Source organism: Chlorocebus sabaeus, chromosome 10 (genome assembly GCF_047675955.1).
Source record: "Chlorocebus sabaeus isolate Y175 chromosome 10, mChlSab1.0.hap1, whole genome shotgun sequence".
Classification (NCBI taxonomy): Eukaryota; Metazoa; Chordata; class Mammalia; order Primates; family Cercopithecidae; genus Chlorocebus; species Chlorocebus sabaeus.
In genome coordinates this window covers 36,200,372-36,224,516 of record NC_132913.1, presented here as the reverse complement: position 1 = coordinate 36,224,516, position 24,145 = coordinate 36,200,372, and the positions used below count along the sequence as shown (strand labels likewise).

At 43.9% G+C, this 24,145-nt stretch overlaps 1 protein-coding gene across 1 annotated transcript in view; it reads right to left on the bottom strand.

Moving 5' to 3' along the window:
• KIF5C (kinesin family member 5C) overlaps positions 1–22,933 on the bottom strand; it is a 153,107-nt gene extending 130,174 nt beyond the window's left edge. The window contains exon 1 of the mRNA XM_007964944.3: positions 22,414–22,933. Coding sequence (XP_007963135.1) covers positions 22,414–22,539 — 126 coding nt within the window. The 5' untranslated portion in view covers positions 22,540–22,933. The remainder of the gene's footprint in view (positions 1–22,413) is intronic.
• Positions 22,934–24,145: the final 1,212 nt, after the last annotated feature.

The following is a 24,145-nucleotide window of genomic DNA, read 5'->3' as shown; positions in this document are numbered from 1 at the left end:
TTTTATATGCTTTGTCACTGATGCTTAAAAAAAAGATTAAAAGATGTTCTATTGCAAAAGAACTATATAGGCTAATAAACCTGAGTTCTGAAAAAAAAATACTATTTAATTAATATCCTATATAGTAAGCATCTAATACAATTCTTATTTTAGCAGAGATTGTATACATAAAGTCTCCATTTCATATAAAATTTTCTTTGAATACTAGATGTTTGGTTATTAATGTGAACATAAACACTTCAAAATATTACTTTTTTTCTTATATTCACTTCTGGTAAAAACTTGTGTTTGCTTTGTAAAAAAATTAAATGATACTATGTAGTAGGGTGGCGTTTCCTTTTGTTGCTATAAAAAATTAACAGAAATTTAGTGGCTTAAGACAACAAAAATTTATTATCTTTCAGTTCTGGATATCAGAGGTCCAACTCGAGTCTCACTGGGCTGATGTCAAGGGGCCTGCAGTGCTGCTTTCTTCCTGGAGGCCCTAAGGGAGATTCCGTTTTCCTGCCTTTGCCAGCTTCTAGCAGCCGCCTGTATTCCCTTACACAACCCCTCTCCATCGGTCCGTCAAGTCTCATGAGGCCATCAGTTTGGTTTCAACTTTTCTGCTTCCTTCTTCCCCATTTAAGAATCCCTGTGATTGCATTGGGCAATCTTTATTTGAAGGTCAAATGGTTAACAACCATAACTCCATCTGCAACCTTAATTCCCACTGGTCATGAAACATAACATATTCAGGTTCCGGGATTAAGAAGCGGAAATCTTTCAGGGCCATTATTCTGCCTACTACAGAGGAAATGAGAATTGTCTCATGAGATACTCACTTCAGGGCTCTGTGGCCTCTACATGTAATGACTGGTTTGGTGGTAACATTCAACATGAGCCTGCCTATTCTACTGTAGGGAACTGGCAACTTTGGCTTTTTCAGACTGGAGAGAGCCTCTCAATCTAGGACTCTCCACTCCCTAGGTGCCTGAAGGTCTCCATTCCTACGTGGACTAGACAGGACATTTGGCAGGAAAGGAGGGCTAGGAAAGAGACAGAACTTCCCACAGTGGTCTACATGCAGAAGGCCTCAGAGCCAGTCTTTGATGGGAGGAAGGCACAGGGTGCAAATCAGGGCTCAATTCCTCTCCACTCACTCAAACCCTGAGCTTTCTCTGCTAGCCAGCACCGCCTCTCCCTGGAGCACATAGGATTATATATATGTATTTTTTTATTTTTTTTACTTTTTAAGACTAAGTCTCACTCTATCACCCAAGTTGGAGTGCAGTGGCATGATCTCAGCTCACTGTAACCTCCGCCTCCCAGGTTCAAGTGATTCTTATGCCTCAGCCTCCTGAGTAACTGGGACCACAGGTGCACACCACTACAACCAGCTAATTTTTGTATTTTTAGTAGAGACAGGGTTTCACCATGTTGGCCAGGCTGGTCTCAAACTCCTGACTGCAAGTGATCCACCTGCCTTGGCCTCCCAAAGCACTTACAGGTGTGAGCCACATCACCTGACTCACAGGATGATTTTTAAATGCATTCTATACACACTTAACAAACATGCCACTAATCTGGAAAATTTATTTCACTAGTGCCTAGCATAGTGTCTGGACCAGAGCTGGGACTCAAAAATATTTGCTGCATTAATAAATATCACATACCTTTACAATACCTGTGAGGTGGAGCACTGAGCTGAGCAGGACTAGAGAATGCGGAAAAATAAGATTCTGATGTCCTTCAGCCTCTCAAATGTGCTAGGAAAATTCAATTTTTGAAAGGAAGCTATAATAACTCCCAAAAGTTCAAGAAACCTTAGTCTACTATGTGCTGGTTCATGAATTAAACTTATTAGATCATAAGCAGCATTTTAAAAAATAAAATGAGATAGAGTAGAATAGAAAATATTAGAGAATATCACATATATTAACAGTGTCATTTCTTAAAACTATTATTTCAGATGTGTGTCTGTGTGCTCAGGTGCAATATATTTATATTTCTTGTTAAAATGAATCATGATCTTGGCCGGGCGCGGTGGCTCACACCTGTAATCCTAGCAATTTGGGAGGCCAAGACGGGCAGATCACCTGAGGTCAGGAGTTCAAGACCAGCCTGGCCAACATGGTGAAATCCCATCTCTACTAAAGATACAAAAAGTAGCTGGATGTAGTGGTGGGGGCCTGTAATCCCAGCTATTCAGGAGGCCGAGGCAGGAGAATTGCCTGAACCTGGGAAGTGGAGGCTGCAGTGAGCCCAGAGATCGCACCATTGCACTCCAGCCTAGGCGACAGAGTGAGAAGGAAGGAAGGAAGGAAGGAAGGAAGGAAGGAAGGAAGGAAGGAAGGAAGGAAGGAAGGAAGGAAGGAAGGAAGGAAGGAAGGAAGGAAGGGAGGGAGGGAGGGAGGGAGGGAGGGAGGGAGGGAGGGAGGGAGGGAGGGAAGAGGGAGAGAAAGAAAAGAGAAATGAATCATGATCTCATAGTGAAAAAAAGTGGAAAACTGCAGCTCTACTAAAAATATTCTCATCACAGAATTCTGGAATAGGCTTGCCTTTCGCAGGATGATAGTTACCAAAAGCTCAGTTCTGAATGGCTAATTTTTAACTTCTTAGGTTTCTATTGTCTTTTGTCCCAGACAGTTTCAGCAAGGCATAATGATGCTAAGAGAATACCTCCCTTTGATTCTCTGTTCCAGCACACTCTCAATCCCTTACCAAAACATTTGCCTGGGATTCTCTTTTCTCACTGAATAAAACAGGAGACACAATAGCATCATGATGCTCCAAAGGGGAGGCAGTCCATGAAATGGTCTGGTTGCTGTAGAATTCCTTTTATGTAGCCATCCACCCCATTGTGAAAGAAGCAGCTGGATATCCAAGTATCTTCCAATACTCAGGCTTCAAGGTCCAATAATGTCTATGCCTCCCTGGGAAAAGCTGGCATGCCGCTGACATGGCCCCTCTACTCCATTGTTTGCAGGCTCAGCTCAGGTATGTGTTGTTCACTGCTCACACAAGCCACTCTCTAGGATGGCTTGCCGAGAGTGCTCTTCTAGGGAATCTAAACTTTGTTGTTTGGAAAAAGCCAGGAAACCCTTCATGGGCTGAGGATGGGTTTCCCGGCTTCAGAGGATGGGTCTGAGTTTTCACATCTCTCAACCCCCTTGCAGTATATAATGGCTTTAGTATATAATACTCGTTTCAGACAGAACTGGGTCCACCCCAAAATTTAACTGTTGAAGCACCACATTAGAGGTTAGCAAAATTCGTAACACCTAGTGTGACTGTATTTGGGGATAGGGCCTTGGCGGGGTGGGGGGGTGGGGGCGTAATTAAGGTTAAATGAGGTGATAAGGGCTCTGACTCAATAGGATTCATATGTCCTTATAAGAACAGGAAGAGACACCATATCTCTGTGTGTGTGTGTGTGTGTGTGTGTGTGTGTGTCGCACAGAAAAGCAGGCATGTGAGGACATGCACGGTGAGAAGGTAGTCATCTACATGCCAGGAAGATAGCCCTCACCAGAAACCAACCTTGGCACCTCGATCTTGGACTTTCAACTTCCGGAACTTTGAGAAAATGAATTTCTGTTGCTTAAGCCACTCTGTAGTATTTTGTTTTGACAGTTCAGGCAAACTAATATGCTAGTTATATTGAATAGAGTTTCATAGGCTATGTTTTGTGATCATCCATTTGAAACGCAAATGTTAAGAGAAAAGAGGAAGTCACAGAAAAATATATAGAGTATTTTTATAAATATTTTGGAGATTCAAGATCAAAAAAAAGTAAGCAATCTATCATCTAGGGCCAAAAAAATGTTTGCCATAAAACCATAAAGAATGATAAAAGTAGGGCCGGGCATGGTGGCTCACACCTGTAATCCCAGGACTTTGGGAGGCTGAGGCAGGCAGATCACTTGAGGTCAGGAGTTCGAGACCAGCCTGGCCAACATGGTGAAACCCCATTTCTACTAAAAATACAAAAATTAGCCGGGCGTGGTGGTACACACCTGTAATCCCAGCTATTCGGGAGGCTGAGGCATGAGAATCGCTTGAACCCGGGAGGTGGAGGTTGCAGTGAGCTGAGATTACTCCATTGTACTCCAGCCTGGGCAGAGACTCCGTCTCAAAAAAAGCAAAATTCCAGGGAGTGCTTGCTTCAGACTGAGGGTGTTAGCAGCTGAGATGAAGGGAGGGTTGCGTATTGGTAAAGTGATGTTAAGCAGAAGGTGGCCTCATGGGTGTTAATTTCATTGGAGCATCTCATAATTTTTTTGTTTTATATATATTAAGCATTTTAGAATAGAATTTATAAAAGTAAGGTGTTAGAATAATATAACGCCCATCAGTTATACTTATTCTTGGGGAGGGGAGATGGGATAAGGAGCATTTCTACTTTCCAAATCTTAACTTCCTAAAGTTTTAAAAAATCAACCTAAAATGTATATATAATATTTGGAATAAAAATGAAAGAAAAGTGAAGAAAAAAAGTAAAAAGAAACTACTAAACACTTGTGATTACTTTTATACTTCATTTAATCATCTCTCCCACCCTATATATATATTGCACTAAACATTTGAAATGTAAACTTCGGCTGAAATTAACCTGCCCTCTTTTGAAATGAAAATAATCGCCACAGGGTTGTAATAATAATTCAATCACTGGTTAGAGCTTGGTTATAAGGAAAACACCAGGAAACAGACATCCAAGGAAGGAAGTCTCTTATTTCTTTTCATTTCGAGGCAATTTAGGTAAATTACAGACATTTCCCTTTCAGAGCTGAGGACTATCAATAGAATTTTAAGTGTGGTCCATTTATATTAATGTCCTCAATGTAGAATTTCTCAGACCTTTCTTTCTTTATGATGCCAGCTTTTAGTTCACATTAAAATAATTTTATGACCAGCAAGTTGCAAAAAGAGAAAGGTGTTTTGTACATGTGGCTTCCACATTTTGGTAGAAGGAGGAATCATTTCAAGGCCATCATTTTCTGTACTTAGAGATTCACTCTAATTTCTTTCCTTTTGGCACTGCCAACTGGATAACTAAATAGAAGATAATGGAGTTTGGATATTCAATACAAAACTATTTTCATTCTGTGGAAAATGAAACCACTTTGCAAACTACTATGAAACCACTGCAAAACCGCTTTGCCCAACCCTTAAAAGTCTTTCATGTTCCATAATCCTTTAGTACGATTCAATCACTCGTCAGTGGTACTGTATTCCCAGTGTGTGTATGTGTGTGTGGTGGGGGGTGTGTGTGGTGGAGGGTGTGTGTGTGGTGGGGGTGTGTGTGTGGTGGGGGGTGTGTGTGTGTGCTCTTCTATACGTCTCCTCTACTAAACAGTGAGTTGCTTGAAGGTAAGATAAATGAACTGCGCTCCCCTAAGAAATGCCTCCATTTGCAGTTTGGTCCAAATACAGCGAATTGCACAAAAGCAATATGTAGGCAGCCTCTTTAGTCGTCAGGTGGAAGCGATAATGGGAGGTAGGGAGGTAATGAGACTAAAAATAATCATGAAAATGAGAATGTAAGTGCCACAAGAAATATTCATCCATTCATTCATTCCATCATGTATTATGCGTACCCATTCGGAATGTGTTGAGAATATGAAAATAAATCAAGCAAACCCTGACCTGAGAGGAGCTCACACTCCAAGTGGGATAATTCCAAGAAGGAAGGGACTAAAGAGAAATGGAAATACCTCACTGTGAGTTTCTAGGGTGAGAACAAATTTAGAGCCACAGATAGATGGGAATGGCACTCCAAGAAGAGGGAACCTAATCAACAAAGGCTTGGATGAGTGAATGTGCAGACTGAGTTTAGGACACAGTGGATAGTTAGGTTTGAGAAAGGCAGAGTCCTGAAGCGAAGTAGAGTGATCAAGGCAAAAGGCTAAAGGGAACATAGTGTGCAGGGGTTTGCTGAATCACAGAAACCAAGTTGGGGAGTTCAAACTTATTTTAGTGAGCAAAGGAGAAGCCTTACATGCTTTTGAGCAGAGAATTAGCATAATCTGAGTGGCACTTCAGAAAGAAGAGTTTAGCAACAGTGTTCAAAAGAGACCAAAGAGTAGAAAGGAAACAGGATATTGTATTCCAAGACTACTGGAATCCAAGCAAGAGCCAGTCAAGGTCTTCAGGACCCATTTATGATTAAAAACAAAACAAGCTAGGTATAGACTGTACTTTCTTACCTTGACAATAAATATCTACTAAAAACACAAAGCAAACCTTGTTTTAAGATCAAGAACAAGACAAGGATTCTAAGTATCACCGATTTTATTTTAAACTGTCCTGCAGGTCCAATCCAATGCAAAATTGTAGCCAGAACAATGTCGTCCTCCAACTATTAATTAATTAAATAAGATATTCATATATTTATCCTTTTGGATGCTAAGTCAAGAACACGTAACAGTTGAAACTCATTTGGGCTACCAGCCATAAAACTGTGAAATGCAAACTTCAACAGTACCCGTCCTCATGGGAACCTGAAAAGGGTTATTTGAGGTCAAAAAACACAACATTTAAGGAGAAATGTCTCATAGGAGTATTTCTGATCCAGCTATAGGATACTATAGGATACAGTGGAATACCAACTCAACTAAATCAAATTTCAATTCCTCTAGCCCTCTTTCAAGCCCCTCCACCTCCAATCCCCTCCTTTCTAGCCACCTTACTGTCTCCTCTATACTCAGGCCTCTCGAAAGTGGCTCACGTTTCCTTGTCCTTTCACACATAGTGATCATTGCTCTTTTTTTTGTTTAGAGTCAGGGTCTTGCTCTGTTGCCCAGACTGGAGTGCAGTGGTGCAATTATAGCTAACTGCAGCCTCCAACTCCTGGGCTCAAGTGATCCTCCTGCTTCAGCCTCCCAAGTAGCTGGCACTACAGGTACGCACAACGATACCTGGCTAATTTTTTAAAATATTCTGTAGAGGCAGGGTCTTGCTATGTTTCCCAGGCTGGAACAGTGATCATCTTGAATACCTTCTCTCCCCTGTAGAAACTGTTATTCCATCTTTCCTTTTCTGTTTATGCCTTGCGTGTTCTTTAAGTTGTATACAAAAAGTATCTCTATTTAAACATTTTTAAAAGTTATTATTTATAGGTTATAAATACGTATAACAGCAGTATAGGTAAATTTTTCACAAATCAATTACTTTCTTCAGTAAACAGTACTCAACGTGATAGTTAAGGCACCAAAAAGGACCTCTGTATTTGAGTGACTAAACCTATGCAATAAAGAGCAGCATTTTGTACTCAAAATAAACTTTGTAGAAAAGGAAACATGTCATGTCTTCTAAAGTAAGATAAAAAACGCACCCAGAAAGGGGGCCCACAGCATTCCTTTCCTCTCTTTTTCCACCCTAATTTCCTCCTTATATTTCTTTTCCTTTTGTTTACCTTACTCAGGTTCTCCTGTCCCGGCCTCGGGCTTGCCAGTGATGCCCAGAGGATGATGTGCCTGGTGGCTGAGCTCTTCCAGAACTAAAGACATGCGAATCCCTGAGTATCCATAACCATACCATCAAAGCATGAAGTAATGCCTTGTAAGTGGTGTCACCACACCTCCCAGAAGGATGGATTCCTACCAGAAGCAGTCAAACACAGTGCCAGATCATCTAAGTGAAACGGATCCCCCCATGGGTGCTGCTATTGGGATACCAAAGGTCTGAAGCTCATCCAATGCAATAGCAGAAATAATTACAGCTGTGAGCATGTGCAAAGAGCCCTGAGTTAGCCCCAAGTGGAAATCACCATCTCCAACCAATTCCTCTGCCAATTGATGGATGTTGGGGAGTGGGGTACAGCAACCCCTCCAAGTCCTTCCTCCCTCTATATAGCACAGGAGACTCCCCTCCCACCAGTCTGGCCCCCGAGTGCTGACTGGCAACAATATTCCAAGTTAAAATAGTTTGCTAAATAGTTATACAATTAGTTTACAATTCATTTATATCAGAGGAAAAGACAGGGAAAAAATGTCTAAGATACATGAATCCCAGACCATTGCTCTCCAAATCTTTTCAAATGATTCATTTCCTCTATTTCAAAAATGAATTAACCACCAGATGGGCCACTCATACATTCCTGATGGTTGTAGGAATTAGTAGACCCTGAATGGAAAGCGATAGGATAATATTTCATAGGATCAAATTAAAATGTTCCCAGCATTGGTTCCAGGAAATCGGCTTCTGGAGAATTTATCCTCCAGAAATAATAATTCAACAAAAGAACACAGCTCTGTGCATGCAGATGCTCATTAGCCCATCACCTAGAGTAAGGGAAAGTGGAGATCCCAATGAACAACAATGAGATGCGTTAGCAAACTGTGATCTATCAGCCCAATGGACATTTAAGCTATCACTGAAAAGTAGAAACATGAAGATATTACACAACATGGAAAATGTTTATGGAATATATTTAGGTAAAAAGGAAAAAAAGGCAGAACTGTGTATCAATAGTTGGATATACTTTTTTTTATTATTATTAAGCACCAACCAAGAGAAGAAAGGAGGACAGAAAAAATAAAATGGAAGATGTAGGGTGGGGAGATTAGGGCTACGTTTGTTGCTTGCTTTCATGTTACCATCACAGCGTTTTTGCCGTTTACAAAGGAGGAAAAAAATCAATTCTGTGCCAACCCAGACAACAGAGACCTGAGTGGGGGGTGGGAAGAGAGATTTTTCAGCACAGAATCAGACTCCTTCTCCAAAGAGTTGTGTGGCCTTCACCTGCAAGGCGACCTCTTCTACAAGCAGAGGCCAGGACAAAAAGAGGCACCTGTGAGCGACAAAGGCGGTTTCCTTGGTTCCCCTCACAGCGCCAAGCGGAGTGGCCGCCTCCCACCACAGGGCCCCCTAATGGGCGCTTTTGTCCCGCTGGGCGGAGGGACCTCATTAGAAGTCGCTGGTGCTAAAGGGAAATGCATTTCCAGAACAGGAGGTTTCATCATTCCTAGCGTTAGCGACAGAATGGTGACAGAAGGTAAGTGGCAGATTTGCATCACCGCGTCGCTCCTCGCCTGGAAATTGGAAACAGGCCGCCGGCAGAGGCGACCCCCGAGGAGCGGCGAGCCTGGAGCGCCTTCCCGGGGCTGGCGACTGGGGGCCCCTTCCGGGGGAGCCAGGCACCAGGCGGCAGGCAGCATGCCACCTCTCAGAGACCAGGCGCCCGTGTCGCCTCTGGGAGTTCTCAATGTCACCTACTACGAACGCATCTCAAACCCGCTGTCGCAAACGGCTTGCACGTACTTAATTGCTACGGTGCTCAGCGGGGACCCGCGGGGTCGCAGCCCTTGCTGCGGGGGAAGGGGTAGTGATAGGGGTGGGGAGGGGCCAGCCTCCAGCACACATTCTTTCTCGCATCTTTCCTCAACAACATTCAAAATGCAAACATGTAAAGCAGCTACGGAGAAGTGCAAAGTAACCGAAGCGGACTACTAGCGCGGGGAGGGCGGGAAGGGGGCGTAGAGTGAAAAACTACCTACTGGGTACTATGGTCCCTGCCTGGGTGCAAGATACCCAAGTAACAAACCTGCACATGTACCCACTCCATCGAAAATGGAAGTTGACTTTTTTTAAAAAATTACATTTTCTAAGCAGATTCCTACCCCGGCTTCAAAGTAAGAATCAAATTGTCCCTCTGCCTGAGGTTTCCCTGAACAGAATCGAATGTGCTTTCTCTGGCTCCATCCATGTCTTCTTTCCATTTTCCTTTGGGCACTGATACCAAGCGATTTTTTTAAATTTGCTTTCCCCCAACTGGACTTAGGTTATTGATAGCAGGGATCTCGTCTGACTTATCATAGTAAATCCATGATGCTTAGTACTGAGCTTAGCACACAGTAGACTCTCCATATATCAACGTGAAACTGAAATAAAGGCAAAAAAAAAAAAAAATCAGAATGTCACATCTAAATGTTAGAGCCGTGCTGCCCAAGAGAAATACAATGCCAACCACAAATGTGAACCACATATGTAATTTTAAATTTTCTAGCAGCCTCATTAAAAGAAGTACAAAGAAAGGTGAAATTCATTTTTAATAACTTAACCTAACATATCCAAAATATTATCATTTCAACATGTAATGAATATTTTTAAATATTAGTAAAATATTTTACTTTTTGTGTACTAAGCCTTTGGAATTTGATGGCTATTTTATACCTACTGCTCATCCCAATTTGACTACCTACATTACAGGTGCCCAGTAGTCACGTGCAGCTACCATTTGGACAGTGCAATGTTACTAAGGAAGTAGCTATCAAACAGGTGTATAATTTCCCCCTTTCAAACTCTTTTGGATAATTGTCTAGACCAGAAAATATTGTTTCAAATACATCCTCAAGCCAGTCTTTACCAAGAGCCGTATTTATTAAGAAAATTTTAACAAACACATGAGCAAGCAAGTGCTGTTACTCCAGGATATATCCTAGGGGAGTCTGGGTGTTTTTTCTCTCACTTGTTTGAGCAGATAATTAGCAGGTTGTGGTTTTTAGTGAAGTAATTAATTATTCTGGAAGAGCTAACCACTTCCTTCCCTTCTAAAGTCTACTTTACAACAAATATCATATAAACAAACAATTAGTAGTTAGAAGGATTTGATGCTATCATGATGACATTAGTACCAGGGACCCAGTGCCAGAAGCCTCCCCTAACAGCCCCCTCTTCCCTGCTGGGTGGGCAAGTCTGATCTACACAAGAATAGTGATACTCCAGGTATCCAAGCACCACCTAAGTAGGGCACCCACACCTGTCATCCCAATACGGAACCTGGCCAAAGTCCCAGGTGAGGAGGCTTATGTGGAGTCTTCCCATTTCCTTACCTCCACACCCAACATCCTGCAGCCTAACCTATTCTAAACCTTAAGACCAGCCCAGCTGGGCCTGAATCTGTGGAGCCAGCTGAACTTATCCCCTCAGCAGCATTCCGGGAGGAGAGAGAAAAGTCGGCCCTGGCAGCCATCCCAGGAAACCAGACCCTACAGTGGTCAGCCTGTCACAGAGGGGAGATGCCAGAAGGAACTGACAGCCCCACTCGGGATCCTGCCCATCAGGAACCAGAACTGGGAGAGGTCTGGATACTGACCAGATTGGCATTTGTCCCTGTCTATGGGGCAAGAGGTGGCTGTGAAAGGGGAACAGAAGTCCCTTCCCCCATGACTATGGGAAGTTTCTAATATGGATGCAGTTGTTATGTGCCCAGATTCCCAGGTGAAAATCAATACTCTCTTAGGAGTGAGGTGCCAGACAGGTCGCTCAGAGAAAAACTAAGATATAACCACCTCCTCAGAGAATTGAAGCCGACTGCTTGGCCTTTCCTCATAAGGCAAAATAAGACCTGGAAATGGGAGAGACCACTAAAAGAGTAAGCCTGACAAAAGAAGAGTCCCCGCCATGTGTCAATACAGAATTGTGTAACCAACACCTTCAAATAAAATACTTCTAAAATAATATTAGTGATCTGCAGCTCTTAAGAACATACCCTGAAGCCAAAGATGCTAAAAGCATAAATCACCAGGATTTGTTTTTTATGTGCACTTTTCCTCCAACTCCATCTCCCTTCAAAAGTTTTTCTTTAATGAGAAGAGGAATATGAAACATAAAGAGAACTACAAACCTTTTTCCTTAAAGTACTGTGTGGTGCTGAATTCTGTTTTCACATATATGCTTTCTCTTCAGCCCTGTGGACGTATTTTCTAGCGTTCAGTTCACATCAAGGATGGGTATGCACTGGCGGAAAAGCTAATATGCAATACACCTAGACACACTTAAGAAGATTGCTCCGAATGTAGTTGATGGCAATCTAATAAGAGAGGGTACTGAAGACAAATGAGACGCATTTCCCTGTTTCCCTGACGCTTACACAAGCTAAGACAAGGTGAAGCAGCAGCAGGGAGAAGGCCACAGAGCGGGAAGCTCTTTAAATAGCTTTCCAGGTGACCCTGACACACTGGCACTGGTGGATTACAAAGGATAATCGGAACATGACCGGGCTGAGCATGGTGGCTTACGCCTGTAATCCTAGCACTTTGGGAGGCCGAGGCGGGTGGACTGCTTGAGCTCAGGAGTTTGAGACCAGCCCGGTCAACATGGCGAAACCCCGTCTCTGCTAAAATACCAAAAATTAGCCAAGCGTGATGGCACGCGCCTGTAATCCCAGCTACTAGGGAGGCTGAGACAGGAGAATTGCTTGAACCTGGGAGGCAGAGGTTGCAGTGAGCCAAGATTGTACCATTGCAGTCCAGCCTGGGAGACAGAGCGAGACTCCGTCTCCAAAATAAATAAAAATAAAAATAAATTGGGACATGACCATTGTGAGGGGGGGATAGGCTGGGAATCTTGGTTAGCCCTGATGGCCCCGTGCGTGCTTCTACCGCCACACCTGACTCTACACTAGACAAGTCTATCACGGCAAAAAGCTCCTCTTGTTTCAAGGTCAACATGTATGAGCATTTCTTTCTTCTCGCTGGAAATCAACAGTACCTAGCCTTCTGATTTGAACAAACCAACTGCAATAAGAAAAGTAGAACTGCCTGGGTATTTGATAGTAAGGAATTACTGTTAATATTTTACATGTGATAGCGTTATTGTGGTTATGTTAAAAATAAAGAGATACATATTGAAGTTTGTGGATCAAAAGATATGAGATGTTAAGAATTCGCTTTAAAGCAGTCTAGTGAGGTTGGGGAGAAAGGTTAGGAGAGTATACAAAAGATAAGATTGGCCATTTGCTGATCATGGTTAAAACTGGTTGATACATTTTGTTATTCTTTCTACTTTGGTGTATGTTTGAAATTTTATATAGTAAGTTTTCTAAAAGAGTACCTAGGAATCAAGAGGGGAGAGAAAAAGCAGTTCTGTCTAAGGCTTCTCTAAGGGGGCTGGATGTTTTCCTTTCTTAGCTTACCATTGCCCAGAAGATATCACAGGCCATTCAATGTGAGCGCCAAGAAGAAAAGGTATATCCATCCTGTTTTTCTCTAAGACTACAATCTTGACCTCTGTCTCTGTCTGCCTCCAGAGAGAGATTTAGCTTTTGATCACCTCCAACAAACAACATCATTTAGGATATTGAAACTGACAAGAGACAGCCTACAAAATCCTATGGTTTACATTAAAAGTCTGAAGGCATTGCCATGTTCTGGATCTGGGGGTTAACAGTGCATGACAAAGCACATACCCTCGGTAAGAATTTAATTTAGCTTGAATATGAAGGAATGCCTTATGAGATAAACTGGCAGCAGTTCCATGGGGTTAGCAGAGAAGTGAGACTATAAAACAGAAGATAATTTGCTATTTCTAAATTGCTCCCTCTCAGAAACTGTGCTGGGTGTCTTAAAATCATCTTGTATATACTTCTACCCAGTACTCTGAATTCTAGGAACGTATTCTAACAAAATAATTGGGCAAGTCCACAAGGAGGTATGTGGACTACTGTTTATATCATGACTTTGTTTATAATAGGAAAAAAAAACACAAAGAAATAGAAAAACCCAAAGGTCCATCAGTAGGAAATAAAGTATTGATTAGGCATATAATGAAATTATATGCAACTTTTAAAATGCTGAAAAAGTATAGTGCATTAGACTTCAGACATCAGCATCTAGTTTAATATACTATACTATTAAGTAAAACAGAGTTTTAAAATAGATTTTACAAAATATCTTTGTTTTAAAACAAAGTGTGTTGTAAGAATAGAAAAGAACTGGAATATACAATAAAATGTTAATTGTCATGTTTTCTGGTTAGTAAAATTAAATGTAATTTTTTTTTTCTTTTTTTTTTTGAGACAGAGTCTCACTCTGTCACCCAGGCTGGAGTGCAGTGGTGCGATCTCGGCTCACTGCAAGTTCCACCTCCCGGGTTCACACCATTCTCCTGCCTCAGCCTCCCAAGTAGCTGGGACTACAGGTGCCCGCCACCCCGCCCAGCTAATTTTTTGTATTTTTAGTAGAGACAGGGTTTCACCGTGTTAGCCAGGATGGTCTTGATCTCCTGACCTCGTGATCCTCCCGCCTCAGCCCCCCAAAGTGCTGGGATTACAGGCGTGAGCCACCACGCCTGGCCTAAATGTAACTTTTACCTTCTTTATGATTTTTTGCATGGTCTAAATTGTCTTCACTGAGCAGGCAACATATTGGGACCCCCACATATACAAAAAGAAGCTATTTATTTTAAGACAATGATAACAAAACCATAAAGATGTCTAAAGGAGGAAAGACAAATTGCCAGAGCTGGACAGAGGTCAAAGTGACAATCCAAGCAAATAACTCCAAACTCTGACAGCCAAGGAGGGTCAGCACCCTTTCATTTTTTTCAAAAGATGTCTCATACTGAGTAACTATTCTGTTTCAGGCCTTGGAGATGAAAATAAATGGGACACAATTTCCTGCCCTCAAGGTTTTCAGCCTAATTGGAGGAAAGGACAGATTTACAAATAAATGAAATGCACTACTGGGGAAGGGCAAAGTACAGTGATGCTTAGGGGGAAGGGGCTGGTTCCACCTGGCTGGCAGGAGAGGGAGAGAGTGGCTGATTAGAAAAAGTGTCAGAGGAGGTATTGTGGGCTGAGAGTCTAAAGGCGAATGGATGCCCTTCCAAAGCTCACAGGCCATGCAGGTAAGCTTTGAGAATAGTTACCCCAGGCACGTGGGTTGATGTGAGCAGCTGAGGGAAAAGGGATGGGCATTGAGCAGCCTAATCTTCTTGACGAGGAACAGAAGCACAGATGAAATGTGGGGTGAGGGGTAAGGCTAGAGAGTACGCAGGCCTGCAGTATGGAGGGCCTGGAATGCCCCTACTGAAGCATCTGGTGTTTCCAACCCGAGGGCACAGGGAAACCTCTGAAGGGTCTGCACCTTCCCAAGATTAATCAGCCAGACAACAGTGCAGAGAACTAAGCACTACTGGGCCTTATCTGGATGCCTGCCATGGACTAGCCACTGGGCTCAGCACACAACGGCCCTAGACAGTGGAGAGTGTTGTTATCTCTATTCTACAGGTGAGAAAACTGGAACGCAGCGTGGTTTAGGAATTTGCCCAAGTTATCACAGCTAAGAAGTGGCAGAGCTCAGAGCTCAGAGTTCATCCTGGCTATCTGACTTACCCCCAGGTTCAGTGCTGTGAAGACACTATGATGAATCTAAAATAGTTTTCTCCCGAGTTCTCTATGATATTTACAAACAATCTCAAACTCAATGACTCAATTCCTACTAAAAGGAACTTGGTTGACGTGCAGCAAATGGGTTACGCGGAGAGCTTTCTCAGCCACAAAATTAGAACTTTATGAAAAAAAACCTGGGGGAAAGTAAGGTGGGACTGGATCTGTCAAGGGGCTTATTTTTTTTTAACTCAAGAGAAACCACTAGAGAGTAGGCAGTTTGTTTTTGCTTTTTTAAATAAGTAGACACAGGTGGGAAACATGAGGTAAGGACTAAAGGGAAATCAAAGGTGGGGGGAGGTTTCCAACTGTGAATGGGAAGAAGAGCTGAGAACAGAAAACATCATTAATAGTGGAGTGGGGCCAGACAAGCACAGGTGAGGGCAGAGGGAAGCCTCCAGTGGTACGCAAGTTATTTATGGAAATGCAGAAACTGACATTTATGGAGTCTTGATTTCAGGCAGGGAAAGGGGGGGGAAAAAACCTTCAGTCAAGATACATTTACTAAGCAACTACACAACTACAGTAAAGGAGACAAAATTTTAAATAAAAAAAAGAAAAAGAAAAAGCTACATGGGAAGATATACACACGCACACACACACACAAACATCTTATGCATGATCACAAAGGAACAGCTAACATAGTTTAGAGCTAAAGGAAACACGAACTTTGCCTTTGAGGATAGTTAGAAATACCAGAAATAAGATGAAAACAGTGGGTATTCCAACCAGGAGAATGGGGTGAACAAATGCCTAAGAAATGGGAATGCAAGAAGGGTTTTCAGGGGATAGCCAGAAGAGGGCACTAATTTGTGGAGGCAAAGCTAAGTTGACATGAGGAAGGTCACCAAGGGAATAGGAGACATAGGAGGTAATCAGCACCTATTGAGCATTTTCTCTGTGCCAGACACTCTCTCACCTCTTCATTTCATTTTGTCCAGATGACCCTATGAGATAAGTAATTATTATATGCACTTTCAATACAAGAAAACTCATGCCCAGGAAAGCTAAGCAACTTGAATAAAAAAATTAAAAAATAAAAAAAAAACTAGTTTTTTTGAGCTAGTGAATCTATACTTGGTTTTATCTCACTCTTCCTGCTACCTCTATCCACCCCATTCACTGTCTTTTGTGTGCCCACTGTGAATAGTGAGTGGCCTCAGTGACATATGCCAGATTATAGCTCTCTATGATGTTCACTCAGTCCATGATTTCACAGGGTACATGTGAAGGAAACCACTAACTCATTTCAGGTAATATAAACATCTCTGAATTTAGGGCACAGAGGAATGAAGAACTGATACATCCTGACACCACTAGATTAGAATGCACTTAGACAAAGTGACTAAATCAACTTACTTTGGTTTAAAATGTTACTGCTTTTAGATGGAAATGCAAAATGGTACAACCACTTTAGAAAACAGTTTGGCAGTTTCTTATAGAGTTAACCATATGGTTACTTTACAGCCCAGCAATCCCATTCCTGTATATTTACCCAAGAGAAATAAAAATGTATACTCACACGGAACCTATATGCAAATGTTTATAGCAGCTTTATTCATAATCATACCAAACTGGAAGTAATCCAAATATCCTGCAACAACTGAATAGATAAATAAACTATGGAATACAACTAAGCAAACAAAGAGATGAATTAATGATACACATACATAAATAAATCTCAAAGAATTTTTAACTGAAAGAACCAAGACTGAAAAAGATACTTAATGTATAATTCCATTTTATGACAATCTGTAAAATTATACAATCTGTAAAATCTATAAAATTATAGACAGGAAGACAGATAAGTTGTTGCAAGAGAAGCATACGGGCTTTTATTTTATTTATTTTTTGGAGTGATAAAACTGTTTTGAATCTTGATAATGGTGGTGTGTGGTAGGCAGAATAATGGCCCCAAAAGACATCCATACCCTAATCCCTGGAACTTGTGAATATATTAGTGTTACATGGTAAATGGAACTTTACAAATGCAATTTCAGATACAATTAAGGTTGCTCATCAGATGACCTTAAAGGAGGAAGATTATCTCAGATAATGGGGTGGGGAGCTCAAGGAAGGAAGAAGAAGAGTCAGAGACATGCATGCCTGAAAGAGAGGACCTTGAACCGCCGTTGCTGGCTTTGAAGATGGAGGAAGGGGAGCAAGTAGCTATGACCTGAGAGTGGCCTCTAGAAGCTGAGAACAGCCCCCAACTACAGTCAGCAAGGAGATGGGTGCCTCAGTCCTACAACCACAGGAAACTGAAATCTGCCACCAATCTGGTGAGCAAAGAAATGGATCCTTCCCTAGACCCTCCAGAAAAAAACATAGCACTGCTAATATCTTCATTGTGGCTTTATAAGACTCTAAACATCAGCCCACCTAGCCCATCTGCTGGATTTCTGACCTATAAAGACTGTGACATAAAATAAACGTGTTGTTTCAAGCCTTTTATGTTTATAGTAACTTGTTACGGCAGCAACAAAAAACGAATTAAAACAAGATAGTTACAAATCTCTACGTATTTGCCCAAAGCATAGAAGTATACACCAAAAAAGTGGTATTACTGGCTGGGCGGAGTGGCTCATGCCTATAATCCCAGCACTTTGGGAGGCTGAGGCAGGTGGATCACTCAAAGTCAGGAGTTCAAGACCAGCCTGGCCAACATGGTGAAACCCATCTCTACTAAAAATGCAAAAATTAGCTGAGTGTGGTGGCACGTGCCTGTAGTCCCAGCTACTTGGGAGGCTGAGGCAGGAGAATTGCTTGAACCCAGGAGGCAGAGGTTGCAATGACCCAGGATCATACCACTGCACTCCAGCCTGGGTGACAGAGCAAGACTCAGTCTCAAAGAAAAAAAAAGTGGTATTACTGCGTGTAAATTTGAAAAAAAAAAAAAAATTGTTTTAATGTTATTGCTTTGGAAGACCATTACTGCAGAAAAAGGAAGTTTTCAGGTGTAGCCATATTTCTTCACTTAATCTCTAAAATCCTAACTCAGGCTTGGATTTGGTCTCCGTCCAGGCCTCTTCCCCATCCATCCACTGCCAAGAAAGAATCTAAGCTTCTGAAGACTGGGGCCACTTTCCAGCTCAGGGTTTGTGGCTGATGTTTTGCTCTGGCTCTTAGGCCATAACTTATGTTCCCTCAGGAGGAAGCACTCATCTTTAACAACACCTGCTTTCTCAGGACTGCAAACAAGAGAAAAGCCCAATAAGAGGAAAGTGAAGTGTGAAAGTCCATTTCAAAGAACTTTATTGAGAACTCACCAAGTCAGAGAGCTTCCATCAATACAGTTGCTTCAAAACCAATAGGCAGAGCCCAAAGTAATGGATAACTCACCAGGATTTTTAACAGTTAATGGAGTACTCTGAGAAATGCTGTAAATCCAATATTTTTGCTGAAAAATTAATGTATTATGGGAGGGAGCCTATTTCCTAATAACTTACCCACCCCCACCCTCCACTTCTAGCTCACCATCAGTATCTCTAACTCTTCTAATTTTTGCCAAAGCTGAATGCAGTTCTTTCCCAATTTTCTTATATCATTTTAAGTATTATATACACTATCTTACCAGGCCCACTCAGAGAAACAGCACTTACCTTTAAAATTATTTTTTAACTACTCCCCACAGCCTACAGCCAATAAAAACACTATAAACTGTGTTAAATATACCAAAGTAAAGATTTCCAGAATTCACAAAGAGATCAATAAATATTTACTAAGTGCCTTCTATGGACAAAGCCTTGGGAAGTATAAAGGAGCAAAACATGCATGGCTCTTGTCTCTAAACATGGCTTACAATGTCATTAGACATATGACCAAAGCTAATAATAATCCAAGGCTAAAAACTTAGGAGATCATACGCAGAACAAACGCTATAGGAGTTCAAAGTGGGGAGAGATTGTGGCTGGTGTGGTCAGGGAAAGATAGCTTTGCACAAAGCTGAAAAACTGCAGGAGTGATGGAGAACATTTCTCCCAGACAGGACATTTTCATAAAAAAGAAATCTAGAAACTCCACTTGTCGAGTCTCTTTCTTGGAATGCATCTCCATAACAAACAGAACTTTAAGGGAAAAAGTGACCCCATTTTCAAAAACACAAAGAATTTCTAGGATTCTGCATTTGGACTAACAGATAACTCCACCAAAATTAATTCTTTACTTGTCTCTGTTTGAAGGTGACATATTTCTGGATGATCTGGGCTTGCTTGGTCATCCCCAGCCTGTGCCCCTAGAACTAAGGAAGGTTGTGTACATCTCAGACAGTTTTCACCTGCAACTGAGCCATATCAGTCGGTTCCAATTGAATTGACTTGGGACCATTCTACTCATTGTATATGGCATGATACAGACTGCCAGAACCCTCATTGCCTTTAGTGCCGCATTATCACTTAGGAACGGGAAGGATCCTAGCACATGCCAACCCAACTCCCAACACCCTTTAGTATCTGGCAGTCTTCTATTCTGTACATGCACTCACCAAAAGATACATAAACGAACGTTCATAGCAGCACTAGCCATATTAGCCCCAAACTGGAAACTATCCAAATATCCATCAACAATCAGACAAATTATAGAATATTCATATCATGGAATACTACAAAACAATGAGGATGAATTTGACAAGCATAACACTTAATCCCAAGAAACCACACACAAAAGAGAACATACTCTATGGTTTTACAGAATATAAAGTTAAAAAGAAACAAACAAAACTAATAGCATCAGAAGTCAGAATCGTGGTTACTCCGAGGCAGGGGGAGTTAGGGACTGGAAGGGCCACAAGGGGGATTTCTGAGGTCCTGAAATGTCTGTTTCCTAGTCTGTGAGGTGGTTACAGGGAGCATTTACTTTATGAAAAGTCATCAAGCTGTATACTTATGATAACAGTTTTCTATACGAATGCTTCATTTCAATAAAAAGTTTACCTTAGAAAAACTGAAAACTGTTGTATTAAAGGATTATAGTAGGATGAGCAAAAATTACTTCATACTTGAAAAGCAATGTGTACATTCACATCCACGATTTTTATTTAAGCTTCTTATTTAATATGGTGACTTGGTTTTATTTAGCCACTAATATATGTATATTTAGATAAGGAAATATATACTCAACAACATCATAATATTAAAGAAAGATAATTCTAAAATTAAGGATCTCTGCCTTGCATACAGGTCAAGGAAGACGATTTATTACTTCACTTCATTGGTTCTGGGAGAAGAGGAAGAAAGGAGAAGGGAGAGGGGAGAGGGGAAAGGGGATGGGGAAGGAAGGAAGAGGGGAAAAGAAAAACTTCTTCAGGCTCTTCAAAACCTCTGGGAAAAAAATAGGGTCGCCAGAACATGTTCCAGTACTGTACAATTATTTGTTTAAAAATTGTTACAAGTCAAGGGGCAGGGACTAGATGTCCCCAGTAACTCCCACTCTATCTAAACCAGTCTGGCTCAGAAAGTAGCAGATCAGGCTGTAGGCAGATCCTGACTGACAGCTGTAAACCAAATAAGTCACTATCTGCCCCAGGTACTGCCCATGTATATGTCACTAACACTCATCTGCCATTAACTGCAGAATTTCCTTCCTCATCAATAATCGTAGCTTATATCTTCTCTGCAAGTTTAACACTAAACAGAGAGAAAACCCCGCTTTCCCGCCCTCATAGGTCAGCTCACAGAATGATCACCCATCCACAGCGTTTGGAGGTCAGACTTTCCTGATGACTGTGAAAATGGGGAGGGGAGAAGAGGTCGTTAACGGGAGCAGCCTTTTAAAGCGAAGTACAGGTTAAAGCTCTGAGGCCAGAGCCTTGCCTAGGCTCCTTTAGCGTGGAGAGCTCCCGCCTTACGGGTACAGCTGGCACCTGCTGGTCCCCAGGGCCTTTCGCAGGGACTGCGGCAGACAACCTTGGCAAAGATGCTGGGGACCGCCCGGGCTGGAAAACGTCGGCCTCAAGTGTTTGAGAAAGGCCAGGCGGACTCCTGCAATACCCTCGGTAAATTGTCACCTGTCAATCACTTGACCTAAATACACCAGCCACTGGGGGAAGGGGAGGAGGGGGTTCGTCGGAGCATGCTCAGTGATCAGGATGACATCACTTAATCAATGCTGGGGACGGGAAGGCTGCATCAGCAGCCTGGAGCAGACTGCCAGGAACGTGTCAGCGGGGACTGGGAGGCTACCATTAACTCGGTCCCTCCCCACGCGGCTCGCATACAAAGGGGGTACCATCAGCCACACACGCTACGGACAGCGGGCGGGGGACCGGGCTGGTTTATTTCATCTGACAGATTCCTTTAAGAACTAAAATCCACTGGTGTTCCCTCCCCCCACCAGCAGCTCTAGCTCCAGAAAGGAAGCTAAGTAGGGGGAGGGGGTCGGGGAGAAAAGGTGGGGAAGGGAGATAGACGGCGGGGGCGGGGGGAGGTCCAAGCCGCACGAAGTAACTTCTGCTCTTGGCACAGAGGGCTATCTGGCTGCGCTCTGAGCCCCCTCGCCCCACAGATGTGGACACAGCCTCCTCTCCACCTAGAGTGAGGCGCATCTAGAGGGTCTGCAGACATGGGAGGGAGGTCAGCCCAGAGGGGAGGGATCGAGCCGGGACTCCCCATCCAGGGCAGCCAAGCGTGAGAGGAAGCGGGAGACACACCAGGCCTCCAGGGGACACCGAGGCCACCAGTACTCCCCCAACCCTCCGCCTTCCGCGCGTGGAGCAAGGTGAAACACCGCGGGGAGCCGCGTCTACACTGCCGCGGGAGCTCCGAGACGCGGCTAGAAATTTTCCTGTACCTTTTTTTCTTTCTTTTTTGTTAAGATCGTGAGAAGAAGAGGCAAGGCGTTTGGTAAATCGAATTGATTGATGCCCAGAAGCATTTGCTGGTTGCAGAGCTCACACTTTAAAGGGGGCCTGGGCACCCGGTCTGAGGGTCACCTGAACACACTACCCACGAGGCGAGGCGAGCGTGGGGAACAATGGGCCCACCCGGGCCCCCACCCTGCGAACAATGGCGGCGCCGAGCCCGTCCTCGCCCCCCACCCCCACCCCCGCCACCCCCGCCCGGCCAGTCGCCCCCGGCCGCCTCTCCACCCGCCCGGGAGGGAACCATAGGGCGGGGAGCGAGGGGTCTCTGGTCAGGTCCACCCGAGCGGCCAACCCCGCGGGAATGTCCGAGGGGGCGGCCTCAACACCTCCACTGCGTCTGGGGCATTGGGGCGCCGAGCTGCGGCGCGGAGCAGTAGGGGAGGCAGACGCCCCAGCCACTTACCCCGATCACCACGGTCTCATCGCCTTTAAATTTGGGGATGAATTTGTCTCCGCGGAGGATCTCCGCTTCGTTGAGGGGCCGGAACCGGCACATCACTTTGATGCTGCATTCGGCTGGATCCGCCATCTCGGCCGGCGGCAGGGAGGGGGCGCGGGGATGGGTGGGGGGTCGGGGCCGGGAACGACGAGGGAGGAGGCCGCGAGCCGCACCGCCCACAGCTAGGCCGCCTCCTGCAGCCTCCGACGATGATTCTCAGCAGGTCATCGCGAGCCCGTCCGGCTGGGCAGCCCCGGCCGCTCCGAGCCCGGGAAGGTGGGCAGCCTCTCAGCTCCGGCCCCTCCGGTTGCAGACCGGCCTGCCCTGGCCCTGCCCCGCCCCTGCCCAGCGCCCCCCGGCCCACCTGCCCGCGACCACGCGGAGGGCGGAGGAGGCGATGCGCAGGGAGCGAGACTCGCCGGGCTCAGACCTCCCGGGCTCCTGCGCGCTCAGCCATCCTGCATCAGCACCAGCGCTCTCTGCCGCCTTGCGACCCGCCCCTTCGCCCCGCCCTCCCCTGGCCCGCCCCGGGACGGTGACGTCACCGTCGAGGTCCACCCGGCCCCCGCCCGACTCCGAACGCTGTGCATCCCGGGACTTGTAGTCACTCTACCTGCCGGGGGAAGGACAGGATGCGACCTCCAAGAGCCTGCAAGTCAGATGTGGCTGCCCAAGTCAGGAACAGGATGGAGGTCATATCCAATACTTCCGGTTAAAATCTCTAGATAACTAGGTCTGGATCATCCTGCTCCCAAGAGAAAATCACTTGGGAAACATCTCCCAATAGCCCCTGGGTTTCATTCTTCAACTTCTACCACTAGATAAGGATGGATGTTTGTTCAGAGGTTGGGTTTGATTGGCCTTGGTTTAGGTTGGCGTCTAGGGCTAAACTAATCAACCAGAATCAGGGACTTTGTAAGATTATGGAGGAATCCCCTGATGGGAAGCTTCCCAAAAGAAGAGGGATGGTATTCCCAGACATGGTGCCGGGCTGGCAGAACAACTGGGTGTCCGCTCTATTTTTCCAGGACTTCCTTTTCCTTTAAGACCCAGTTCAACCCTCCTTCTGCAGAGAGATTTTCCCAGCTCACTAAACACCTATAAAGAGTTGGTGGCCCTCCTTGATGTTCCCCTAATCTCTTGTGCCTGTCTCTAGCACTGCACTTGTGCGGAGATATCTGCTTAATATCTTTGTGTCTGTAGCATCTAGCACATAGTGGGCAGTATACTGAATAAGGATTCTACCCTAGGAAGAAGCAATGCCTGAGTGTGAATCCCACCTCAGTCACTTACTAGACGTATGACCCACGGCAAGGTATTTAATTTCCTTAAGACTCAGTTTCCTCATCTCTGTCCTTGGAATAATATCATCTTGTGGTTTCTGAGGGAATTAAAAGAAACGATGCTTTTAAAGCGCCTGGCATGGTGCCTGACATGTATATGGTATAGGCTCTTGAACGTTAGATGTTATTGGGTGCTGAACAAATGATCATAAAACAAATAAGTTAGTTAATTTTAGGAACACATCTGTTGCTTAAATTCGGGTAATACCTGAAAATACAAGTGTTCTCTGCCTAGCTGACAGGACAGATCTACTAAAATCAACTTTTATAAACCCTTGTTAAGTAGTACCAGTTTTATTTCCTTTCCTGATATGCAGTGGAAGTAAATTAAAAAGCACCACCTTCTCATCTGT